This window comes from Lolium rigidum, unplaced genomic scaffold (genome assembly GCF_022539505.1).
Source record: "Lolium rigidum isolate FL_2022 unplaced genomic scaffold, APGP_CSIRO_Lrig_0.1 contig_20309_1, whole genome shotgun sequence".
In the NCBI taxonomy this organism is placed as follows: Eukaryota; Viridiplantae; Streptophyta; class Magnoliopsida; order Poales; family Poaceae; genus Lolium; species Lolium rigidum.
In genome coordinates, this window is record NW_025899959.1 from 267629 (window position 1) to 289781 (window position 22153).

Genomic DNA, 22153 nt, shown 5'->3' on the forward strand with positions numbered 1-22153 from the left:
CTACTAGTATTCTTGTACAGCTACTTTAATACCACACGGGTAGATATGCATGCATGAGCAAATGGATTTACACATGCACTACCAGGCAGCTTCATCGACATGCATCCAAATGCATTAGTATGTCTAGCAATCGTTCAAAAACAAGTCAAGTTCTATTAGCACTTAGGTTAACTACTCAATTACTGATAAATGTAAAGATTAGCATTTAATTTAAATACTAGAGAGTAGCAATAAGTAAACAAATATGCATGGCAATTATCATTTAACTCAAATTGAATAATCAATTGAAAAATCTGGGTTATCACAGGAGCATATGCTCCCTATATTTTGAAATGCATGTTACATGTATTTTAAATTTTAAAAAATTGAAACCAAAAATCCGCACGTACATCTTCACGTGCTACGCGCTCACAAAGTCGTTTAATAAAAAATGAACTTATCATGTGACGTGTGTAAAAAAGACAAAATTCAGTGCTGAAAACAATACTTTTCACAGGATAAGTTTTCTCTTTTTTACATAGGCTACAAAAAATATTATTTTTTCGTGAAACTTGACGCATACACATATATTATGGAGATGTACATGTAGAAATTTTTGTCAAAATTTTTCCACACGTTGAAATATGTTTTGTTGGTACAGAGAGCATACGCACCCGGGAGCCGAATTGAATTTCCGATTGTCGGCTACGCTATTGTTTTTGCTCTAATAAGAAGAAAAGATAACAAAAGTGACATGTGGATAGGGGGGAAATGAATGGGTGCGAGCGATCTCTTACTTGGTCAAGAACTCCATGAAGATGCGGTGGCAAGTGGTTTACTCCACGACTAGGCAGGAGAGCGCCTATAGCGTGTGCGCACGAAAATTGCCCGTGGCAGTCTGTCTGAGACTCCATAAGAGTTTATGCGGACCGAGCCATTATTTTGGTGGATGGACCCAATATTCCGACCACCCATGATGGGATCAAATATTACGGGTGTGTTTGGTAGACTCGGGGAGCTCAGATATTCTCTCCTCATCCCACTTTTACCCAGGAGATCTTGTTTGTTAAACCGGCTCGGCCCAACAGAGAAACTCTCAACCAATACGAAAAAGGGGTCGCAGCCCTGCCCAGGAGCGAAGCTCAAATCGAGCTTCGTTTCTCATCCCGGCTCTGCTCGCCCGTAAACGCGCCCCGCGAGGCCGCAACTCAGCCCGAGCGTGCAGGGGTCAACGCGCCCCCACCTTTTTTCGTCCCCATTCTCCCCCATCTCTCTCCCTCCACCGAGCCCGAGCCAAGCAGCCGCGCCCGACCAAGCTCCGCAGGCCTCCACAGCACAGGCTCAGCAGGCGAGCCGCCATGGCCGCCGCAGGCGAGCCGCCATGGCCTCCAGGCTCCAGCCCAATCCCGTCGCCTCCGGCCGCCCGACCAAGCAGCCGCGCCCGACCAAGCTCCTCCGCGTCCCCATCCACGTCGTCGTCTTCCGATGCGGCGGCGTCGGCAACCGGCGCCGGCAGGAGGGGCGTGCTCGCGCTGGACGCGGGGTTCCTGGCCTCCGCGGCGCTGCTGGGCCCGGCCGGGGACGCCGACGCGAGGCACGGGGTTCCATGGCCTCCACAGGCCAGCACACATACTCCACCGGCAATAAAGCAGGGGAGCAGCTCGCCCTCACCAGGCGCGGAGCAGGAGGGACTCCCCTTCCGGCGGCGGATCCACTCGCCGGCGACGGCTTCCCTCGCCGGCGGCGACGACCAGGACCCGATTGCTTTTTAGTTATTTTGTCCAGGGACCCGATTGCTTTGACCGTTTGTATTCAGGGACCAGATTGCTTTTTATTTTTGTATAGCACAGCTCAACTCATACGTGACAACCAAACAGCTTCTCAGCTGAGAAACTCTTAACACACCCGGTCTACCAAACAAGGGCAACAATCTGAACCTACCATAGTTGAGATCAGTATAGTTGAGGGGAGAAAGAGATTCTGAGCAGCCCCGGGCTACCAAACACGCCCTAAGTATCTCCACACCCCGGTTTGTTCATCCAGTCCACTTCTTTTACCATCGTGTGATTTCTCATCAAATATAAATCCCATTTCTAAACCCTTAATCAATATGTGATCACCATTTCAAACCTCACTTCACAACACCACTACTATTAAAAGAGCGAGAGAGTCCCATCCGAAGCATCTTAACCATACAAGCACCAAGTCCAGCTGTTCAAAATTAGTCCATGTTCAGACTGCCTTTCGTTGGTCAACGCATTAATTCTTAGGTGCAGGACAGGAGCTATGTAGGCGTGGTCGTGCAAGACATGAAGACCATCGCTACTGGTTTTAATGAGTTCTCTGTTTCTCATGTTCGTCGTCAGTGTAATGAGTCGGCACACATATTAGCACGTTCTGCGGAGCTTTTTATTTCTTCTGTTTTCAGAAACTTTGCTCCGGATTGTATCCGGAAGACTCTGTGTAATGATTTGTTGTGATCAATAAAGTGCCAACTTTTTCTCAAAAAAAAAAAAAACCGGGCAGACAACGCACAACGGTTTGGCCCACTAACGCTACTCCCTATCTTTTTTATTGAACACAATCAATTCCACAATTGACTGTCTCCCCTAGCCCTACCCTACACATCGGTCAAGTTGTAACATTACTTCCTAACTTTTAATTAGTACCTAATAAGCTAAATTTGGAAGATATATATCCTTGTTGCCCATGGTTGGAAAGCCTTGACATGTACAATATATACTCGAGGACACCGTTGATACCAAAGTACTGTGATTCCATGCATATAACCTACCATGATGAGCGGCGCACGCTTAGTAGGCGTGGTTGAAGCCCTCGCTACACTTCAGGGCGACATGTTCGAACTTGCCACAAACTTGACACTTGGGACGCCATCATTTCTCGCCTTTGTTGTTGATGTTGTAGTTGTAATGATGGCCACCATCCTGGCCACTGCGGTAGCCACCTTGTCCATGTTCTCTGCTTTGAGGGGTTAGAGGGCGAGAAGAGCTGCCGCCGAAAGAACCACCACCCTGGTAGTTGTTGCTACTTGCTAGAGGAGCCGCGGGGTGCAATTAACACTATTGATGCATGAGTTATACTCATACACTTTATTTTACCGAAGAGCTTGTCAAGCTCAATAGAAAAGAAGAGAAGCACCAAAAAATAGTGTGGTCGACAAGCCGGATAAAAGTCAGGTCTTCAAACCTGCTAACTTGCTAACTGATGTCGTCGTACTTAGGTTTTTCGAGTTCGGGAAATTTGAGTTTGGGGTCAGATAGATTTCATGTGCCGGGTTTAATGCCCGGTCTGAGCCGAGCGGTCCATGATTTTCCTTTTTACTTGCCAGCTGTTCCTATTTTCGTGAAGTTAAAAAAAAATTATGCATAATTGGGTGAAGTTTTAAAAAGGATTACTTTTGTGAATTTACGCAGCCGTTCTGGTCGATGTTATCTTATTTTTACTGTTGACAAATAAAAAGGACTACCCCGTCCCGGACTCAGACTGCCGCCGGAGTCTCCTTCTCTTCTGACGGGGACAGCGCCCAGCGGAGGCCGCAGGGGAAGGAGGCTGGCTCGTTCCGCCGCCGGAGCCCCCACCTCTGCTCGAGAAGGCTGACTCAGACTGCCGCGGGAAGGTAAGATCGATCGCTCCTGCCCGCGTACGTGGGTTTGATTTGCGTTGTCCATCCTAACCCTAGTCGCCGGCCGCCGCCTAGCGCCTCGTACTCCACTGTCCAACTCCGGGTGATAGAAAAATCGATCTCTTCCTGCAATTTCCCTTCCGATTATTTGCACAGACCAACGCACGCACTGGTCTCTGCATCGTCCATGCCTACAGCAACCAGTAGTATAAATCAACTTGAATTCATGCTCAGCCAAGAAATTTGCAAATTAACTCATGGCTCGCTGGATTTGTCATAGCCAGGTCATATTTACTTAAATTAGCTTTGTTGGTGCCATTGGTGGTACTGATTCAGTGGTGTCATGCCCGGAGTACTAGTGTCAGCTCTTTTTGAACTATAATAATACTAAGTGTCGTGCCCAGAATTTTCGAACATGTTAATGTCTATATAGGAAACACCATATGCATGACTGGGTGTAGGCATGCGTGGTTTAGATGAAATATTTCCGAGGAGTGCTGTATGGTTCCTGTATTTATTTTCCATCAACTGTTACACTCGTGATGGTTCAAGTTGCATACCTTGTTTTATGTGGTGTGCCGGCAGTTACAAGTGCCAATTTGAGTCTCCGCTCTCCTGAAAAATTCTCACTAAGCTGTGTCGATTTGGTACCTCAGCACTGTCCATGCATGTATACCACTTTTTTAGAGTCAATTTGCACGCGATTGCTTCTATTTTTCCGCTATCTGACAAGTTATGGTTATTTGGTGTTTTCCAGGACAGTTGACACAACCATGAGCCTCACTAAGATTTTGCGAGATGCTCAGGACCTGGATGACAGCATACGGTACGCAGCAGAACGCGACCTCAGTGAGCTCCAGCAGCTTGATTTTCCCGACTTCCTCCTATCCTTATCAGCAGAGCTCGCGAGCAATGAAAGCCCGCCCGAATGTAGAAGGCTTGCTGGCATTATCCTTAAGAACTCAATGGAAGCAAAGTATTCTGAAGATAACATCAAACAATGGATTAACCTGGATCCACTTATCAAATCGCAGATTAAGGAGTCATTGCTGGTAACTCTAGGGTCTTTGGTGCCTGATGCTTGGCACGCCTCATCACAGGTTATCGCCAAGCTTGCATATATTGATATACCCAGCCGGGATTGGCAAGATCTCATTGGAAGATTGCTGGGCAACATGGCACAGCAGGGTGCATCTCCTCCACTACAGCAAGCAACTCTAGAGGCGCTTGAGTATATGTTTGAGGAGTTCTTGGGGTTGGAGCAGGATAAAATTGATGATGTTCTGGATGCCGTCATCCGGGCAATGAACCGGGCAGAACAAAGTTCTCCAGTCCGTCTTGCAGCGGTTAAAGCTCTACAGAATGTTGTTATGTTTGCTAACTTCACAAATTATGATTGCAGAAATTGTATAATGACTGCAATATGTGATGCAGCTAAATCCGATGGAGCGGTGATCAAACATGCAGCATTCGGCTGCCTTATTGCAATTGCATCCAAATATTATAGAATGTTAGAACCTTACACGGAAACCATACTCAGTCTTACAACTGAAGCTTTGAAAGGAGGTGTGGAATCAGGGGCACTCCAATGTATCGAGTTCTGGATCACTATTTGTGAAGAAGTGATTGAACTCCGAAAACAAAACAAGCGTGATGCTCATGCTATCTCAACTGTAGATTGTAGCTTTATTGAGAAGCCCCTCTCTTCACTTGTTCCAGTTCTGCTAAAAACTATGCTAAAAACTCTGTTAAAGCAAGAGAGAGATGATGATGCACAGGCAGTCTTCATCAGTGCTTTGAAATGCCTAGACCTCGTCGCTATAACTATTGGGGATGCAGTTGTCCCCATTGCAATGCAGTTTGTCGAGGTTAATATCAAAGCATCAGATTGGCAGAGTCGCTGGGCAGCTACATTTGCAATAGCCGGTATCCTTCAAGGTCCCTCTATTGAGAAACTTTCCCCCGTTGTCCGTTTGTTGCTTGACAGGATGGAGGACCGAAATGTAGAGGTAAGAGGCACCGCTGTGTGCACTCTTCGTCGGATGTTTGACCTTCTGCATTCTCCAGCTTGTGCAAATAGAATCTTCACAGATGCAAACCTTCCCCGTATCGTGGCTGTGTTGGCAAAGAGAAGTGAAGATGTTCCAGACGTGTCTGAGGAAGCCTGCAGAGCTATATATTTTCTTGCCAAAGGTTACGATTCAATCTCATCTGAGCTAGGCCATTCAAAGAAGGAAATATCATCTGAGCTTTCACCGTTTCTTAGTGATGTTTTTGATGTTCTCTTTTCTACTTCAACACCTGCTAAGGAGACCCCTTTCAGGCTTCCAACATCTGCATCTGCTTATGAAGCGTTGTGTGAGGTTGTGAGAGTAAGCAACATACAAGATTATAAAGCTTCAGTGGCTATTGGAGTTTTGATGCCTGGTATCATGAGAAGATTGAACATGGTGCTTGATGGCAAAGCAAGTTCATCAGGTGACAAGAGGAACAAATACGATCTGCTTGTTTTGCTGTGTGGTTTACTGCATGTCATAATCCAGAAACTGGGAAACACATTTCCAGTGTGGCGTACTCCATATGTGCTGCTTCTGTTTTGCCGTGTCTTAACCTTTGACAGTTCTGCTGCACGTGATAAAGCAGCGCTTGCCATTGGTGCTCTCGCTCATGTTGTCGGTCCAAATTTTGTGGATCACATGCCGATATTGCTGCAGCATTTTAATGTGAAGCTACTCTTCCCAATTTATTTACAGGTGATTGGTGACATCTTTCTTGTCCTGGGAGATGAAATCCTGCCACACTGTGATTATATGATGGATGTTCTTTACAGAGGTCTCTCAAAGCCAATGCTTAAACCGGCCATTTTGGAATGTTTTGGAGAGATTGCTCTTGCTATCGGCAAGAATTTCGAGAAGTACCTGCAGGCTGTTATGAGAAGGCTGAAAGACGCTGCTGACCCGGAATATTATGACGATGTTTTAGAAGAGGATGAGGTTGATTACAGTAACCAGCTTAGACAGGGAATTACGGGGTATAAAGGACCCGAAATATGGGTTGAAAGTAGCGGTGGATCTAATCGATTTCAGTGAAGTTGTCTGCAAGAACCAGAGCAGGTGTGCATTGCCATTTTCAGTCCCTAGCTCCTTTTTTGGTTATATATAGGGTTGACTGCCAAGTGCCATAATTTTAGTTAGTCGCATTGCTCCTGTTTCTGGTACCACATGTTTTTCATTTCCATTACCTTGTTCTTCTTATATTATTATAGGTTCATGTTCCTGGCCCTTATCATTGCGTGCATCTTTCAGGGATAGCAATGTGACAAACACTGCGGTTGATGTCTTGGGTGATTTCCAATCGACGGTGGAGTCATGGACTAATGAACTGATCTAGGAGTTGACGAAATGTTAATATGACGAATGATCTCGTGGTCTTATTCTCTCACACAGGGCTCTCAATATGCACGAGGCTTTGGCTTTTGTGGAGTCAAGATGTAGATCTTTTTGGTAATTAATTGATTCAGCCTAGCCAAGCCTCTTGTTATATAGTATACTGGTAGGGGCATCCCATGTATATACGGAGATCGGTTGATCCTCTAGCTAGTTTGTCCTATATGGAATAGTTTCACATGTGTTTTTTTTTGTTTGCTGCTAGTGATATACAGTAATGTGTTACTAGCTAGTTCCATTCTCCACCAATCACCGGTAAATACACAGTTTTGCTTTGCTTCATCTGGGAAATGAAGAGATTTCCTTGGTGAGCAGCCTCTTATTTGTTCAGGTGAAATTAAACATAGAACATGCTTTGCTTGATAGCTAATCCTCCATGTTGTTGACAGGAAGAGGCAGGCGAGTGTTCAGTTGTAGTTACAGACTTGCAGGAACTGACTTTCTATTGAATCGACCAGAAATCTTAAGCTATAAGAGGGATTATTTATTGTTGCTTAGCTATTGATCTAATAGGGTTAACTGAAGCGGTGTGCAAGGACGAGAGCAGGTGGGCATCTTCATTTTCAGTGCCTAGCTCCTTTGTGGCAAAGCTAGCCGACTCAAATAGTTGGCTATCAAAATGTACTACATTTTTAATGCCCCTCCTCTGGACGAAGCTAGCCGACTCAAATAGTTGGTTATAAAAATATACTACTTTTTCAATTAATCACCCACATTTTATTGACACAACTTACCTATGAACATGCATAAGAGCCCACTTATATTATTTCTCCTCTTCTCTCCTCCAACTAGACACAAATATGTTAATTTAATTTTTATAGTGAGCTTACTACTACGTATAACTTATCGTACTTGCTCTAAAAATCATAAACTCAGACGTGGTTGCATGCGACTCGATCACTTTCAGACGGTGCCATTGATGCGGAAGGCACCGGAACCAGCGTGGGCATTGATGGCACGAGATTTTTATATGGGCCCTGCGCCGGTCTCTCCCCCACATCACTGCACCAGCGCCAGCGCCGACAGCCACCTCCAACGCCGAAAAGTTGTCACCATCGTTGCCTCCTCTGACCCTGATGCACCTCGGTCGCCATCGTCGTCGCCAACATGATAAAGATGCCTGGTTGGTTCAAGAAAGCCGTCAATGACCACGAGGCTAGCTCGTCCTCGGGTTGCTGCCCGATCGTCACCTCGCCCCCCTCTTAGCTCACGCGCGACCTGCCACCGCCCCCGCGCGTGATAGATTTCGTCGGCCCGATGGCCGTTGCGGGGCGGTGGGCTTCCAGCAGCGATGCCAATGCGAGCGCAACCGGATGTACTTTGCTAGGTGGGCGCATGCCGACCCCATCCTCCATAATGACACGTCCCTGCCGAGTTGTTGGGGCCTCAACCGGGCAAGGGTGCAGGTGTCGCCGTTGGCCGGCAACGGGCCAACATTTGATGCTGAGATGTGCCGCCGCATCAACCGCCTCCCGCCGGTGCTTCAGCACGATCGCGCCTACCACCGGCGCGCATTCTTCGCGTGGGAGCACAAGGCGCGCCGCGCGATGACGGAAGTCAGGGACTTCCAGCCGAGCGAGGACTACGACGACCTCGCCGCAGCCACCAACGACGGCAACGAGGACGCGCCTCCAGCGGTGAAGCCGGAGGTGCTCATGCCGGAGGACTACGATAAGGATGCGGCTGTCGTGCGTGCACTAACAGAGTAGGACGCACAATGGAAGGCTCGAAATGAGCCCGGTTTTAAATTAACGAAGCCATCAACAACCGACTAGGAATTACAACTTACACACACCCTTGGAACACGCCGGGGATACCGGCTGTACATTGCAAGACCCTAACAACAGAAGATTACAAAGAGTAAGGAAAACAAGCAAAAAACTACTGCTTGATCAAGCTACGGAGCGTTGACTTCTGTTGCATGAAAGCATCGTCGAAACTGTCTTTACCAACTAACTTCCACCACCCCCACACCGCCACCCAAGGGGGTTCAACATCGGCCTTGCAACCCAGAAGGACTCGAGAATCCAAAGGAGGGGGTTTCCAACGACGCCTCCAAGAAGAAAACGGCGCCCATGAGCATCGTCATCGCCGTAGAGTCCAAAGACATACAAAGCTTTCGCCATTCCCAACCTCCAACGAAAGAACTCGACCTATTCAATGGCCAAGCAGCCAATGTCAACCAACGGCAAAAGGAAATCACTGGAGTCTCCTGAGGCCTAACGCCACCCGCCAAAAGCCCCCCAAGGCTATGGGATGAACGCCAGGGCTAGAAAATACACCGTGTATAAGAGTCATGTTGACATTGCTAGAGAACCATGACGATAGAGAAACTCCTGGGAAATCAAGAGACACTGCAAAGGAAACAAGCCTATGTGAGTGAGTCTTATAGAGAGGCAGATGGGGCGGAGTGGTGGAATCATGCAGACATGTAGGAGTCTTCAGAACGTTGGTGGTTTATTTGCCTTGTAAGCTGGCCCATCACATTAAGAGCAGTATTACACTCTTTCTAATGAATGAATAGTAGTACACTAGGGGAAGGTTTTTGGGATTCTCAACTACCTGGAATTATTATAAATCCTACTTACATGATGTAGTGTTGTTGAGAGTGTGCAAGTTCCAACCAAATGTGCCAGCAAAGTCTAATTCATATGCAAACTGAGGTCGTTGCTAGTATCTAAAGGTATAATTGCTGCACCCTCATGAGGCATGGAGAGGCCATCCACGATACTGCACCAGGCGCGCACCGGCTGGGCAGTGGCCTCATTTCGCTTTCCTAGGATTGGGCCACGTGTCGCCGTCCGGTTGGGCTTGGATGGGCTTGCGTGAGACAAAACCGCCTCGGCCAAACCCTATCCCCGCTGCCTCGCTCGTTCCCCTCCTCTCCCCTCGCGCCCACATCCCACCGCCGCACGCCTCTCTTCCCTCTCTCCCTCTCCTCTCCCCGCACCGCCGGTTGAGAGCGGGAGCGGCGCTGCCGCAGGTGGAACACATCGCGAGCGTCGAGGAGCGTCGCTGCCGGTGGAGCCGCCGCAAGTGGAGCGCGGGGGAGAGGCGCCGCCGGTGGAGCGCGTCGCGGGCGCGGGAGCGGCGCCGCTGGTGGAGCGTGCCGCGAGCGCGTGGGGGTGGCACTGCCGGTGGAGCACGGGCCGCCAATGCGGTTTTCCAGTCTTCTTCGTCACCAACGCTGCAGCAAGGGCGAGACGACGAGGTCGCAAAGGCCGCCCGAACTGGAGAAGGGACCAGGAGGCGGGGATCTACTGCGCCGAGAGAAGGAGGGATGATAAGGTGGGCCGTGGCGACTTCTCTGCCACCGGCTTCGTTCTATCCGCGGTTTCTGTCTCCAGAGCGGAAGGAGGCCAGCAGAAGATGGCTTGAGGGCACGGGGTTCATGTCATCGTCCTCAGCGTGGTGGAGCACGCATGCCAGAGTGCCTCGACCTCCCCTACTCTGCCTCTGATTCCCACTAGGTTCATCTCTCTCTCTCTCTCTAGATTCCCTTCTTCCTCATGAACGAATTTGGTGAAATTATTGTGTGATTGGTTAGGAAAGGAGATGCAAGGAAGGTCTTGATTTTGCACAGATTGTCCGTGTCCTCAGGTATCCTCTACGACCACTTTATTTTCTTAAATTTGGCTACAGGATATCCCATGTATGTAAAATACTCTCTCCATTATGTGGCTTGCCTATGCAAACTATCATTGCTATATAGATGAATCATTCCCGACAAAATAAATTCGTTTTATGTTTGAGACAGGCATCAGATGACAACTCTAAGATGTAAAAGTCCATTCTCCTAACATAGGTGCATTCTTTCAGTACAGGTCAGTAAAGAGATCATATGTTATAGTAGCTTGACTGTGTCACACCATGTGAGTTACTGTCTGACCTCATGAGACTTGTGCTTTAATTTTACCTTGTCACATCGCGTTAGACAGGAGGAGGAGCACAAGCCTCTGCGGCATCACTGGGCCGCGACCATGAAAGATGTGATCTCCTGCTCTGTGTCTACTGCACCGCGGTGAGATGAGGTGAGCCGACCGCATAAGTATCCTTATTTCTGTGTTGACAATGTTCATTGTTGTCTTTTGGCTAAAATATTGAGAATGAGCAGCACTTGTGATGATTTTTTTAATTGGTCTTTTATAATTCTGCAACTCTAAATATTATGAATTTTGTGTTTTATGGTTAAGCTGGAATAAGTTGATTCGGCACACTGTATTAGTGATTGCGTTATGAAAATCTGGATCCTGGTATCATGTTTGTTGGTCTTTTATAAATCTGCAACTCTAAATATTATGAATTTTGTGTTTTATGGTTAGGCTGGAATAGGTTGATTCGGCACACTCTGTATTAGTGATTGCATTATGAAAATATGCATCCTGGTACCAAAAGGTTATGAAGGATGCACCAAAACAGTTATATTGCATAAATGTTAGCTTTATTTGTCCTAATTTTCAGGTCCTCGCTGCTTTTTTATTGCTTTTTTTTATTTTTTCTCTCTTTCCTTATCTTCTATCAATACCGAGCTTTACCATACTTTCGGGCTTTGGTGCACATGTGAATAAGCCCATCTACCTTAGTTTCTTTCGACACTGGCATATCTTAGATTTTACAAATTTTTGGCATGTTAGAAATATCGAGGGCATTATTTGATACAATATTGTGGGATATATAGCTATCTCTTATATGCCAAGGGCCCCTATTGTAATTTCTTACTACCTTTTTGTGTTGTTTAAATCAGGGCGAACATTTGTTGTAAGTTGTTTGCGCTCAGGCTGGTTTATGTTTCTTGCCCACCCATACATACTTTTGGTTTTTTTATTTGATTGTTTGTTCTATTTCGTGAATTGGTTTAGCTGATTTGGGGTTTTCCCTCTTTTTGTGTGCAGCAATAGGAGGCTTTGAAGAATTTGAATGGTGCACAACCCCACCGTCCGTCCTGGCATCGTTGTGGCATCGCTACTGTCTGCATTCGTGGTGATTTGTTTTTTTATTTTACATATGTTCTTTGTGTCCTATATTCCCTTATGATGATTCTTTCTATTATTTTGTCTCTAGATTGTTCTTAATTACCGGTTATTTGTCTCGTACCATATATCGTCAACTCTACCTTTGTGTTTGCCTACCTTCTACTTCTCGTTTGGATCTACATGTTAAATCATTTGTTTACTGATGTTTTTAGGTTGGTATTTATAGTCTATGCCTCAGGTTGGGGAAAATTTTCGTTTGTGTATCCCAGCAGTCTGCATACTAGAGGGCTTCACAAGCTACTGTATTTCTTGATTTTAATTTTGTGCTCTCCTCATGCTAGACACAGGTAGGCAGGAGATGTCATGGCCTTCTGAGCAGCATTTTTTGTTGTGTTACTAGGTTTGTTAGGCGCCTCATGTGCTAAATTAGAGATGGGCATGCCCTCTGCCGGGTCGTCCTGCTTAGCCATGCGCGTCCTCCTGTGAAATTGGGTACCTACCAAATACTAATATGTGAAAATTTGGTTCTTTTCTTTTTTAACATTTGTGGCTGATTTTGTATCCATTGTCATGGAAGAGATAGATAATAACTTTAGGTGACCGCTAAATTGTATTTCACATTACTTGTGTCGTGTTCTTCTAAGATACCACTAAATTGATCCCATGCCTTTTATTTGCTCTAGATATTTTAGTTTTGACGCCCTTGTGCTAACAATATTCTGTATTTTTCAGCTTTCGCAAAATAGTTACTGTTTGATATTTTTTGAAGTTAAAATTGATATTTTCATGTGTTTTGTTAGAGCTGGTGATCAATGAGGCCCATGAAGAATGCCATACAAGATTTCTCGAGCCTTTCCATCTCCCAGCCCTCCTGCTGAAGGTATAGACAAACCCGCTTTTTGTTGCGTGTAATCTGGCAATGGTGATTTTACCAGATTTAACATAACTCACCACTGATCTTTTATATGCAAAATCATGCCAACAGATAGTGCAATTGTTGCTTGTATTCTGATGCTCAATAGAACTTATTTATATATCAAAAAATCTACCTCTACTCATCTGATACGTGTATATAATGGTTCCTGTTTGTGCAAAATGGGAGAAAAGGATTTATGGATTTATTGTGGTAATGGTTTGGTCTCATGGAAATGACTCAAGTTCTTATCTATTTGCAGATATTGGATTTCTGAAAAGAAGCTCAGATTCTCACCTCATTTCGCCATCCAAAAGTAGTTTCATTTTATGGTGTTTTTCATGTTGGGTCAGTGCAGATGTCAATCCCTAAATATATTAATAAACTGAAATTGTACTACTTTTGCCTTCAATAATAGCCACTATTTCTTTATTTGTGCCAATCTTGTACAGTTTAGCAAGGAATTTATGATCAGTAAATCAATGACCAAGTTTTGTGCTTTTTAGTAAAGATTTTTATTTCAAAATAGAACCAGGAACTTAATCTGAAATACTTTTCCCTTCCATAATATGCCACTACGAAGTGACCTAACCACTTAAGTTGGACTAAGCATGTTTAACATACATTCATATGCACCATGCCTCACATAATAATGCATTATCATCTTTGCTTTCTCATGACAATAACTAGAAGTTTAAATTTTAATATAGTAGTATCATCTTCTCCAGCTCTAACCTCAGGCAACGTTTCCGACCATTCCAGTGAGCCTCTGGTCATACCACCATGTCCTTTAGCTTCTATGTACCGTGGTGCATCTTTTTGATGTCCGTGTTGCTTCAGATGGTCAGCTGAGTCGAGTTGCCGATGTGACCGGTCGCTACCACCGTGAGCTGAACACCATCGACTTGCCATTGACAACATCGACCACCAAAGTCTCTTCCTCCTTGACTGACTACACCATTGAGTTTTCAAGTAAGCTGCAACCAGTACCATACTACCATGTTTGTTCAGTAGATATTGGATAAACAAGTAGTTACACTGCACACCTTTAATCTTCGATCAATTTGCGCTTTACCTTCTATACAATTCTATACATGAAGATAACTATTGATATATATTTGCATGTATCCTTTTTTGTCCTATTTAATATTCAGATCTTTTTATTTTCCTGCCATTTTTCAAAGATCCTTTCTTAACATAAGGTAAGAGCCGAGTTTTAGCATATTTCGAGGTTTTAATGCCAAATAAGACTATCCAAGTTATTTTGACACTGGTTTATCATTCCAGTCATATTTGCAGTGATTTCATTAGGTGAAGCACTACTTTCCTCTATTCGCCATTTAATTGGCTAATCCAGATTTTTTGTGTTCTTTTCGGTTTTGTTACCAGGAATTGCAGCTGGGCCATAAACGACAAAAGCCTGAGCAAAAAACAGTGTCCGCGGGGACTAATCAAGATGTGTGAGTAAATTACTATCAGGTGACCGGCTTCCTATATGGTTTCTTCTTGCTATGTGCCATCGTGTAATTGTACACGATATGCCCGCATGTGTAGTCATAATTGTTGTGAGATTTTTTCAGTTCTTTTATTCAGAATCATTGGTTCATGTGGTTTACGACTTCTTTGAAACCGTCTAAGATGCTTCCTTTTCTTCTTCTATATGCACATATTATTATTTGCTTGAGCTCCAATTTTGGATGATCAGTGACACCAAGTCACTGCCTCATCATGATTCAGTTTGCTGTTTCATGATCTTATTAGGAACCTTCTTGCGTTTGATTTCCCTGTATTTTGTTGAAAATTATCTTTTGACTACTCAATCTTTGTTTCAGGTCCTTATGGATGATATTAGTGTTCGTTGCAAAAGGTATGCTGAACTGTAGGTCTTTTCCTATATAAGAAAACCTTTAGTAGGCGCCATGTCCTTAGTGACCTTTATAGTCATCTCAACTGACCAGCCTTCATGATTCAGGTAAAGAAGGTGAATGGTGTTTTGGTTGGGAACCTGCAGCATTTGTTCTTAGATGATGAGCCAGAAATATTCAGGAGGCAAAGCTACCACATCTTAGATCCTGAAGCAACACAGGATTCCATCGCCCATGTCAAATGAACTTTGGTGAGACTGAGGCATTATGCACTTACTGACACATTTTTGCAGGCGTAACTACACATTTTCGTACGGAAAAGACAGATGTGGTAGGCCAAGGACTACCTTGAGTATCCACCTGTTGCAGCGGCTCCTATTTGGCTCACTCAATTTGACAGAGGAAGAAGGGGGGATTCATCTACTAATAAGAACCCAAATTCTTCAGCCTGAGATGTAACATTATTCTTCGCTCCCCAAATTAATTTTCATCCTTTCTTAGTTACCATGAGGGCTGCAGGACCCGTGTTGAGTTCAGATATGTATCATCGCAAAAGCAAATGATTTTCATGAGTCAGAGAGTTCTTTATTCGTCATGTAATTTTTTTGGATGATGGAGACGGATTTATAGTAAGTTTTAGTAGCAAATGGAAACATGAATGAGCCTCCTTCTGCAAGGTGTGTTCAATGTTCAAACATTTTTTTGTTATATCTATTCCATGTTCTTAATAGTCTATCTAATTCGATTTATATTTTCTTTGTGCCATGACTTTTAAAAGCCATGCTGCAACGATGCACATTATGTAGTTGGTGATTTTGGGTTCCTTCCTTCCTTGCTTTCGCTGCTCTCAGCAGAATGAATCAATAACTGTTAGTTGCTATAATATATTTTCCACCTGTTCCCATGGTTGTATATAACTCTTTGTTTTCTCTGTTTGTAATTTATTATTGTTTTCTATAACCTAAGAAAGTAAGAAGGTTCAATATCATTCTCACGGGATCGTGCGCCAAGGCGCACATCAAAATCTAGTTTCACAGAAGCCACTGCATAGAAATAGTTGAAAAACATCTAAAAAAAGAAATAGTTGAAGAAGTAAAAAAACAAAAAACCAAACGTTTCGGCCCAGTACACGCTCCCCCGCATCGAGTCCCACCTAGGGCTACCTCCGTCGCCGTCGCCGCCGCCGCCGCCGCTCAACCCGCGCCCGGCTCGCCGCTCCGACGCCCACCACCTCGTCCACCCGCGACCTAACATCCGCCACCACGTCGTCCGCCTGACGCCAACCGACGCCCACGCCTGACGCCAACCGAGCTCGTCCTCTCCATGTCTTCCTCCCAGCTGCAGCAGGTTGATATAACTTGAGTATTAACTTTCAGTGTTAGGTTCTGGTTCTGTTGATTTAAATTTCAGTGTTAGGTTGATTGCTAGTAAATGATTTAAGTTCATCGATAGTAAGTATATGACTAAAAATTTCAGTTTTCTGCTAGTAGTTCCTAATGTTCTGCTAGTAAATGGTACCATTTCAATTTCAGCGTATGCTAATTACAGTATGATGTTCTGCTAGTAAATGGCACAATTTCAATTTCAGCGTATGCTAATTACAGTTTGATGTTCTGCTAGTAATTCCTAATGCTGGATAGTATAAACTCGGAGGCATTCACACACACACCACCGCCGCCGGAAACTTGCGAGCATTCCCAGCCATGCTGGACATGCCGGCGGATCTTGCCAGGGAACGAGAAGAGGAAACCGCTTGCGACCGTATCTTCAGGGAATTCATGGCCGGGTACCCCCACATCCCCTCTACCCGCGTTCGCCTCTTCTCTTATCCTCTCTTCTTCTGCCCTGCCGGAAATTCTGTCCTGGAGTCCGGAGTTCAGTTTGCTCCCCGCTTGATGATTTGCCTCTGTGACCGCAGGGTGGCGCGGTTCGAGGAGCTCGTGGATGGCGGGAGGCGATTCCTGACGAGATTCCGGCAAGAGCTAGGTTATATTTGATTACTGTATTTCCCCTCCCGTTTATTGTCAGGAGATAAACTAGGTTAGCATTGTTCTGTATGGTTTACAGTTCTGATTCTTTTCTTCTGTTGGGGCGTCCCTCCTATATTCACTGAAATTATAGCATGTTTGTTATCACCCATCACAGACCAAAGTTTCTGAAGTAATTTGTGTTTTGTTTTCAGAGTATTTTCGGAGGCCGCGGGTTCCGGTTGAATCGGATGTTATAGGTGAGATAGTTAGATCTAACTGCACCGACAGGATGAAGTCCTATCTCGAATCAGGCTGCAGCCTTCACTGCCAGAGCATCTCCAACTTGAGCCAGTGTGAGTTATAATCAAGTGCTAAAAAGGATTATTATCCCATATGCTTTATATTCAGCCAATCAGAAACAAAGTGCCAAATGTGTTTTTTTAAACAATGCACTTTTTTTTTGCCGTAGCTGCATCAGGAGTTAATTATCACACGGAGTATGTTGGAATAATGAAAACTAATTTAATAAATATGTTTCTCCAGTCCTCTTTAGTTGGATATATGTTGTATTGTTTTAACTTGGCCAAATAGCCTTCCACGAGGTTACTGATATATATAATGTTGCTTTCGCGGTACCCGTGCAAAGCTATAGTATGTAGCTTTCCCTGGCCCCTTTGATCAACATACCAAACCCAATTTAAGCTCATTCAGTTTGTGCCTCACTGTCTAATTGACATAAATATATTAACATATTTTTACTTGTGACCCGGTACTTTTAACGAATCAGGAGAAATGCGTGAATATTGAAGCATGTCCATGCAATTCTGATATGACGTTCACAAGAATTCTCAATTTTTCATCCGCCACGCCAGTTCAGACTACAAAAGTACAGAGTATCGAACCAGCGGCGGCCTGGAGGCTCTTTGCATTTTCGTAGGTTGTCTGGAGATATGTCCTTACTTCGTATTAGAAACATTCCTTGTTGGTTTAGAGTGAATTAAATTTTGAGTTCTCCAGTGCAAAGGATTTAGTATACAGAAGTTTCTCAGCAGATCATAAATTCACTCCCATTTTCATATAACTACGACTACACCTGTGGCGATTATAGACACCTGGCCCATTTCATGTCTTCACTGTCAAACGTTCGAGCAGTGATTTATCAATATTCTCTTGCAATTCTTGACTTCTGTCATGAAGTTCTCACAGACATCATGCTTCACTTTTAATCTACAGTATGCAGTTTTGTCAGCTTGATACTAAATCTATCATTTTGTATTAGAAGTAAATTCATGCGAGGGAGAGCTCAAAGGTTGTATACACAAAGGTATTTGCTATCCTCTGTTTTCAGTAACTACTAATATTTATCCTTTCTAGCTTGTTAATATTTGTTCCATCATCAAGAGGTTCTTGTAGTGTTAAAAGCATAACTTTGCTGCAAACTGCATGCCAAATCACCAAGTGGCTTGAAATTGCCAAATCCTTACTGGTTCCATAAAAGCTCTTTTATCTAGAGATTCATATCCTCACGCTGGAAAGGAAAGAAAACTGCATATTAGGGTAGAATAGGCAGCATTAGTCCTAGTGCTCAGAAATGACACAACTGTGTCAAACAGGAAAGGCGAACATGTTTATTATGATAGAGTAACCATAACTAATTTTCCCAAGAGGTCTCTGTCAAATATCATTTTAATGCTCACTAGCCAGTGGATAGCCCCTGCTCTATTTGTTCAGTACCTGGCTGTTTGGCTCCAAATTATGCTAAAGATTAGCAGAATGGCAGATGATTCCACTGTGATTCCCTGGTCTTTTTTTTCTTGCTGCTGTTATAGTGTCCGATGCATAATGTTTGCTTTCTGAAGCAATCGTCACCAGGTTGCACTAGTAAATTCTTATGTCTCTGAACTCCAGTTAACCGCTATGCTGTCCTTTTCTTTCCTGCTCAGTGAAGGCACTGCTCGAAGAACTTCAATGCCTAGTGGAAGGTGCTTATGACGCAACACTAACAGCCAATTTACGTGCTATGCACGCTCCAGACGAGAGCACTGCTGACAACAAGATGAACGACCCATCCAACTGCAGAGAGGTAGGGGCCTCTACCCTGGCCGCAGTTAATTCTTGCAGCGTTTTCGACAGACCAGAACCTGCTATTTGCACTGACGACGACGCCAAGTAACATTCTTCCATGTACCAGGAGAAGGGGGAGCAGCCTGCAGATCACCTCGACAGCGATTCATCGCTCGTTACATTGATGATCCTCGTCCATAACATGCTAAAGCTTGATTACACGATGCAGGTAAATTCTTGTCTGCCCATCCATCCGCTGATCCATCTCCGCAAAAGAAAAATGGCCTACTGTTTCATCTTTTTTTTGTCGGTTTTTACCTACAGGAGAAGATTGTCGGGTCACTGTCCCTCAAATCATCTTCCGCGGAGCTTGATGGTTACTGCCTTATGTGGGATCTGAGGCCGTACGTCGAGGGCGGCGTGATGAATCTTGCGTGGAAATCATGCCCGTAGAAACCCTTGGCCCCTGGTTTTTGGTAGATCAAGCCCAGCTACTTCTGCAGCTAGATAGCCATGTGTGTAACTTATGATTGTAGCACTGACACTCCAGGAAGATTTGTGTGGTAGACTGCAATTTGTTATGGGGAGTCCTACTCTGAAATCTGCATAGGAACTTTTAACAGTGGGAAGAATTGAAAGGTCTATGTGAGTATAATCTGCAATTTTCTCATCGTTGTCTGATCTGATACGAATAGCGCGAAACACCTTTTTTTTTTTTTTTTGAAACTAGGCAAGAGGCTTGCCGTTCATTGATATAGTAGAAGAGAAATGGGCACTTTATGAGGGAAACCAGCCGAAAACCGATACAACACAACACACACGCGGCCCCCGAGGCCGCACAACACCTAACCAAAGACAGGCCGCACACCACACGAGCCGACGGCCTAGCCATCCCAGTGGCCAAGGCCGACACCCACAAACACCTCAAAACGCAACAAGGCGGGGGCAAAACACGGAGCCGCCGCTTCGACATCCACGCCGACCCCCGGGGCCGCACACCACCTAACCGAAGACAGGCCGAGGACGAAACCGACAAGACAGACAACAACAGACAACAACACTTGCAGCGAAGGGCCTCCACAATGATGCCTCCAACGAGGGGAGCGACGACCGAGAGCGCCGCCATCACCGGCATCGGCCGAGGCCGGTGCAGGGTTTTCATCCGGAGTACACCGAAACCGAAGTCGTCTTCGCCTGAGCGCCGAGTCGAGGAAGCCAAACAGCTCGTCGACGCCGACAACCAACTCGCTCCACAGATCCCTCTGGCCGACGGAGCATCCAAGGCGAGGACCCCAGCAGGCCAAACGTCACAAGAAAGTGCCGCCCTCGCCCGATCCCACAAGGTATCAGGGATTCCCCTGGAGAACCCGCGCGGAGGCGCAAGAACACCACCACGACGACGCCTCCAAGGAGGACACGACGCCAAAAAAGGCGCCGCCGCCGTCGGTTCCGGCCGCAGCCAGAATAAGACTTTCGTCCAGCAGGGAGTCGCAACCTCATAGCCGCCGCAAAGGGCTGGCCAGACCACCATCACCATCCCGCACACCTCGTGCGCCGACGCCGCGCTACAGCCACCACCACCACCAAACCAGACCGGAGAGCTCCGCGAGCACAACCTTCACCCACCGCACCTCGCGGAGATGAGAGGCCGGGCTGCACAGCCTGCAGCCGACGGAGCACCGCCGAAGAGCACCGTGGGCGCCGCCGGAACGACACATAGAGGGGGCGCCGACCAACATCGACGCGGGGCTCGAGGACGAACGCAGATGCCCGTAGACTTGAGCTCCCAGGACCGGCCGCCACGCCGCCCACGCGGCCACCGCAGCCGCCGCACTTTCCTGTCACCACTCCGCCGCGGCCCGGGGCCGCCACCCCGGCATCCCATCAGAACCCCTCCGCAGCAGCCAGGAGCACCTTGCCGCGGCCGCCGCCGCTTCCCGGGGTCACCGCCCCGGCACTCCACCACCCAGCAGCAGCAGCAAGCCTACAGCACCTCCACGGCCAGGGGGCCCCGCGCCGACATGACCATCTGCGCCCCGAGCCGGCCCGCCCGGCCCAGATCTGGCCTGGCTGCCGGAACCCCGCGTGCCGCATGCGGCCAGAAGAGCCGTTGCGCCCGCCGCGCGCAGCCACGCCCGCCGCACCCGCCGTCCTGAGCCACGCCCGAGCGAGCTCCTTCTTGCCAGGGACGCGAGAGGGGAAGAAGCACCCCGCCGCCACCTTGCTCGGGGAGTGCGCGGCTTTGCCGCCCCCCCCTCCGGCGGCGACCCGTGTTGGTTTTACTTTGATGCCGACTTTTGTCATGTGTGATGCAGAGACCACGAGTTGCGCCAGTAATAGATGAAGCAAGATTGATACTACGACGCGAACCGTTTTTCCCCTCGTCTGCTCCTGAGAGGTGGCGGCGCGATCCAGTCTTCCCAATCTCCGGCCAGGGCGTTGGGCCTGGTTTCCTCTCCCACCGCTTGTCGCTCTGGCGGCGGCATGAGGGAGGGGGAACCTTGTTCCTCCGTTCTAGCCTAGTAGTTAGGGTTAGCTTTTGTCTTCTATGGTGCGTCATTGGGGTGGTGGGGGCGGCGTCCGGGCAAATAAATCTGCCACAACTCCACTCCCACACCGGCGACGATCTTCACGACGGCGTCTCGGAGTTGTTGGCAACGTGTGCTTGTCGATCTTTCTGGTCGTCAGCTTGGTCTTCTCGCCGTTCTTCAGATCTGGCGGGATCTATTTCTCGACGTGTCACTGGCGCTTGTCGTTGTCCACGAAGGCGCTGGGGACCAGGGCGAGGTGGTTCTTCTAGAGCGAAGATGTTGGTCCGGAGGTGGTGGTTATGCCGTTCTTCTCCGACTTCGTTGATGGGAGGCGGCGTATCTTGGTCGAAGACAGCACGGGGACGTCCCTCGGTCGACGTGCCACAGCGACATGTGCCTCGCTGCTTGCAGCGGGCCTGTTCATCGACTCACAAAGACTCGTTGGCGATGGTGCTTTTTTGGATCTTGCAACGATGGAGGCTCGGCGTCTCTTCTTGTGTTCGTCTCGGCGGCGTTGGAATTGGACGGCGGCCGCTGGCTACGGTGGTTGCAAGAAATCGTAGGGATCGTTTTGTATTTCTCGATCTTTTAGGATTTTATCTGCAAATTCAGGATAATCATTTTATCCCGGTTTGTCTTTTAGTTTTTTTTTTTTTTTTGCGAAACACAGTACAATCAAAGACACTCATACATACGCGCACACACTCACCCCTATGAACGCACACACGCACACCCTATTCATATGTACACATCCAAGAGACTACGTCGA

At 46.5% G+C, this 22153-nt stretch overlaps 1 protein-coding gene and 1 pseudogene across 3 annotated transcripts; both read left to right on the forward strand.

The window, feature by feature from the left end:
- Positions 1–4371: 4371 nt before the first annotated feature.
- Positions 4372–7292, forward strand: LOC124680580 (annotated as a pseudogene).
- An 8804-nt stretch (positions 7293–16096) lies between these two features.
- LOC124680581 lies at positions 16097–19349 on the forward strand. 3 transcript variants are annotated; one of them, XM_047215645.1, is made up of 8 exons: positions 16097–16166; positions 16440–16605; positions 16738–16805; positions 17002–17142; positions 18072–18113; positions 18733–18872; positions 18981–19082; positions 19178–19349. In XM_047215645.1, the coding sequence occupies exons 2-8, from the start codon at positions 16523–16525 to the stop codon at positions 19304–19306; spliced, it is 705 nt and encodes a 234-aa protein (XP_047071601.1). In that variant the 5' UTR covers positions 16097–16166; positions 16440–16522; the 3' UTR covers positions 19307–19349. The 3 variants fall into 3 exon arrangements, with proteins under 3 accessions (XP_047071601.1, XP_047071602.1, XP_047071600.1); XM_047215646.1 differs by lacking the exon at positions 16097–16166 and having other exon boundaries at positions 16241–16605; positions 18984–19082; XM_047215644.1 differs by lacking the exon at positions 16097–16166 and having other exon boundaries at positions 16249–16605.
- The last annotated feature ends 2804 nt before the right edge of the window (positions 19350–22153 follow it).

Excerpts from the sequence above, each read along its gene's own strand:
- LOC124680581 (XM_047215645.1), top strand. The coding sequence starts at position 16,523 with ATGCTGGACATGCCGGCGGATCTTGCCAGGGAACGAGAAGAGGAAACC. Across the intron at positions 16,806-17,001 it reads GAGATTCCGGCAAGAGCTAG|AGTATTTTCGGAGGCCGCGG; the intron begins GTTATATTTGAT and ends TTTTGTTTTCAG. Across the intron at positions 18,114-18,732 it reads CAAAGGTTGTATACACAAAG|TGAAGGCACTGCTCGAAGAA; the intron begins GTATTTGCTATC and ends TTTCCTGCTCAG.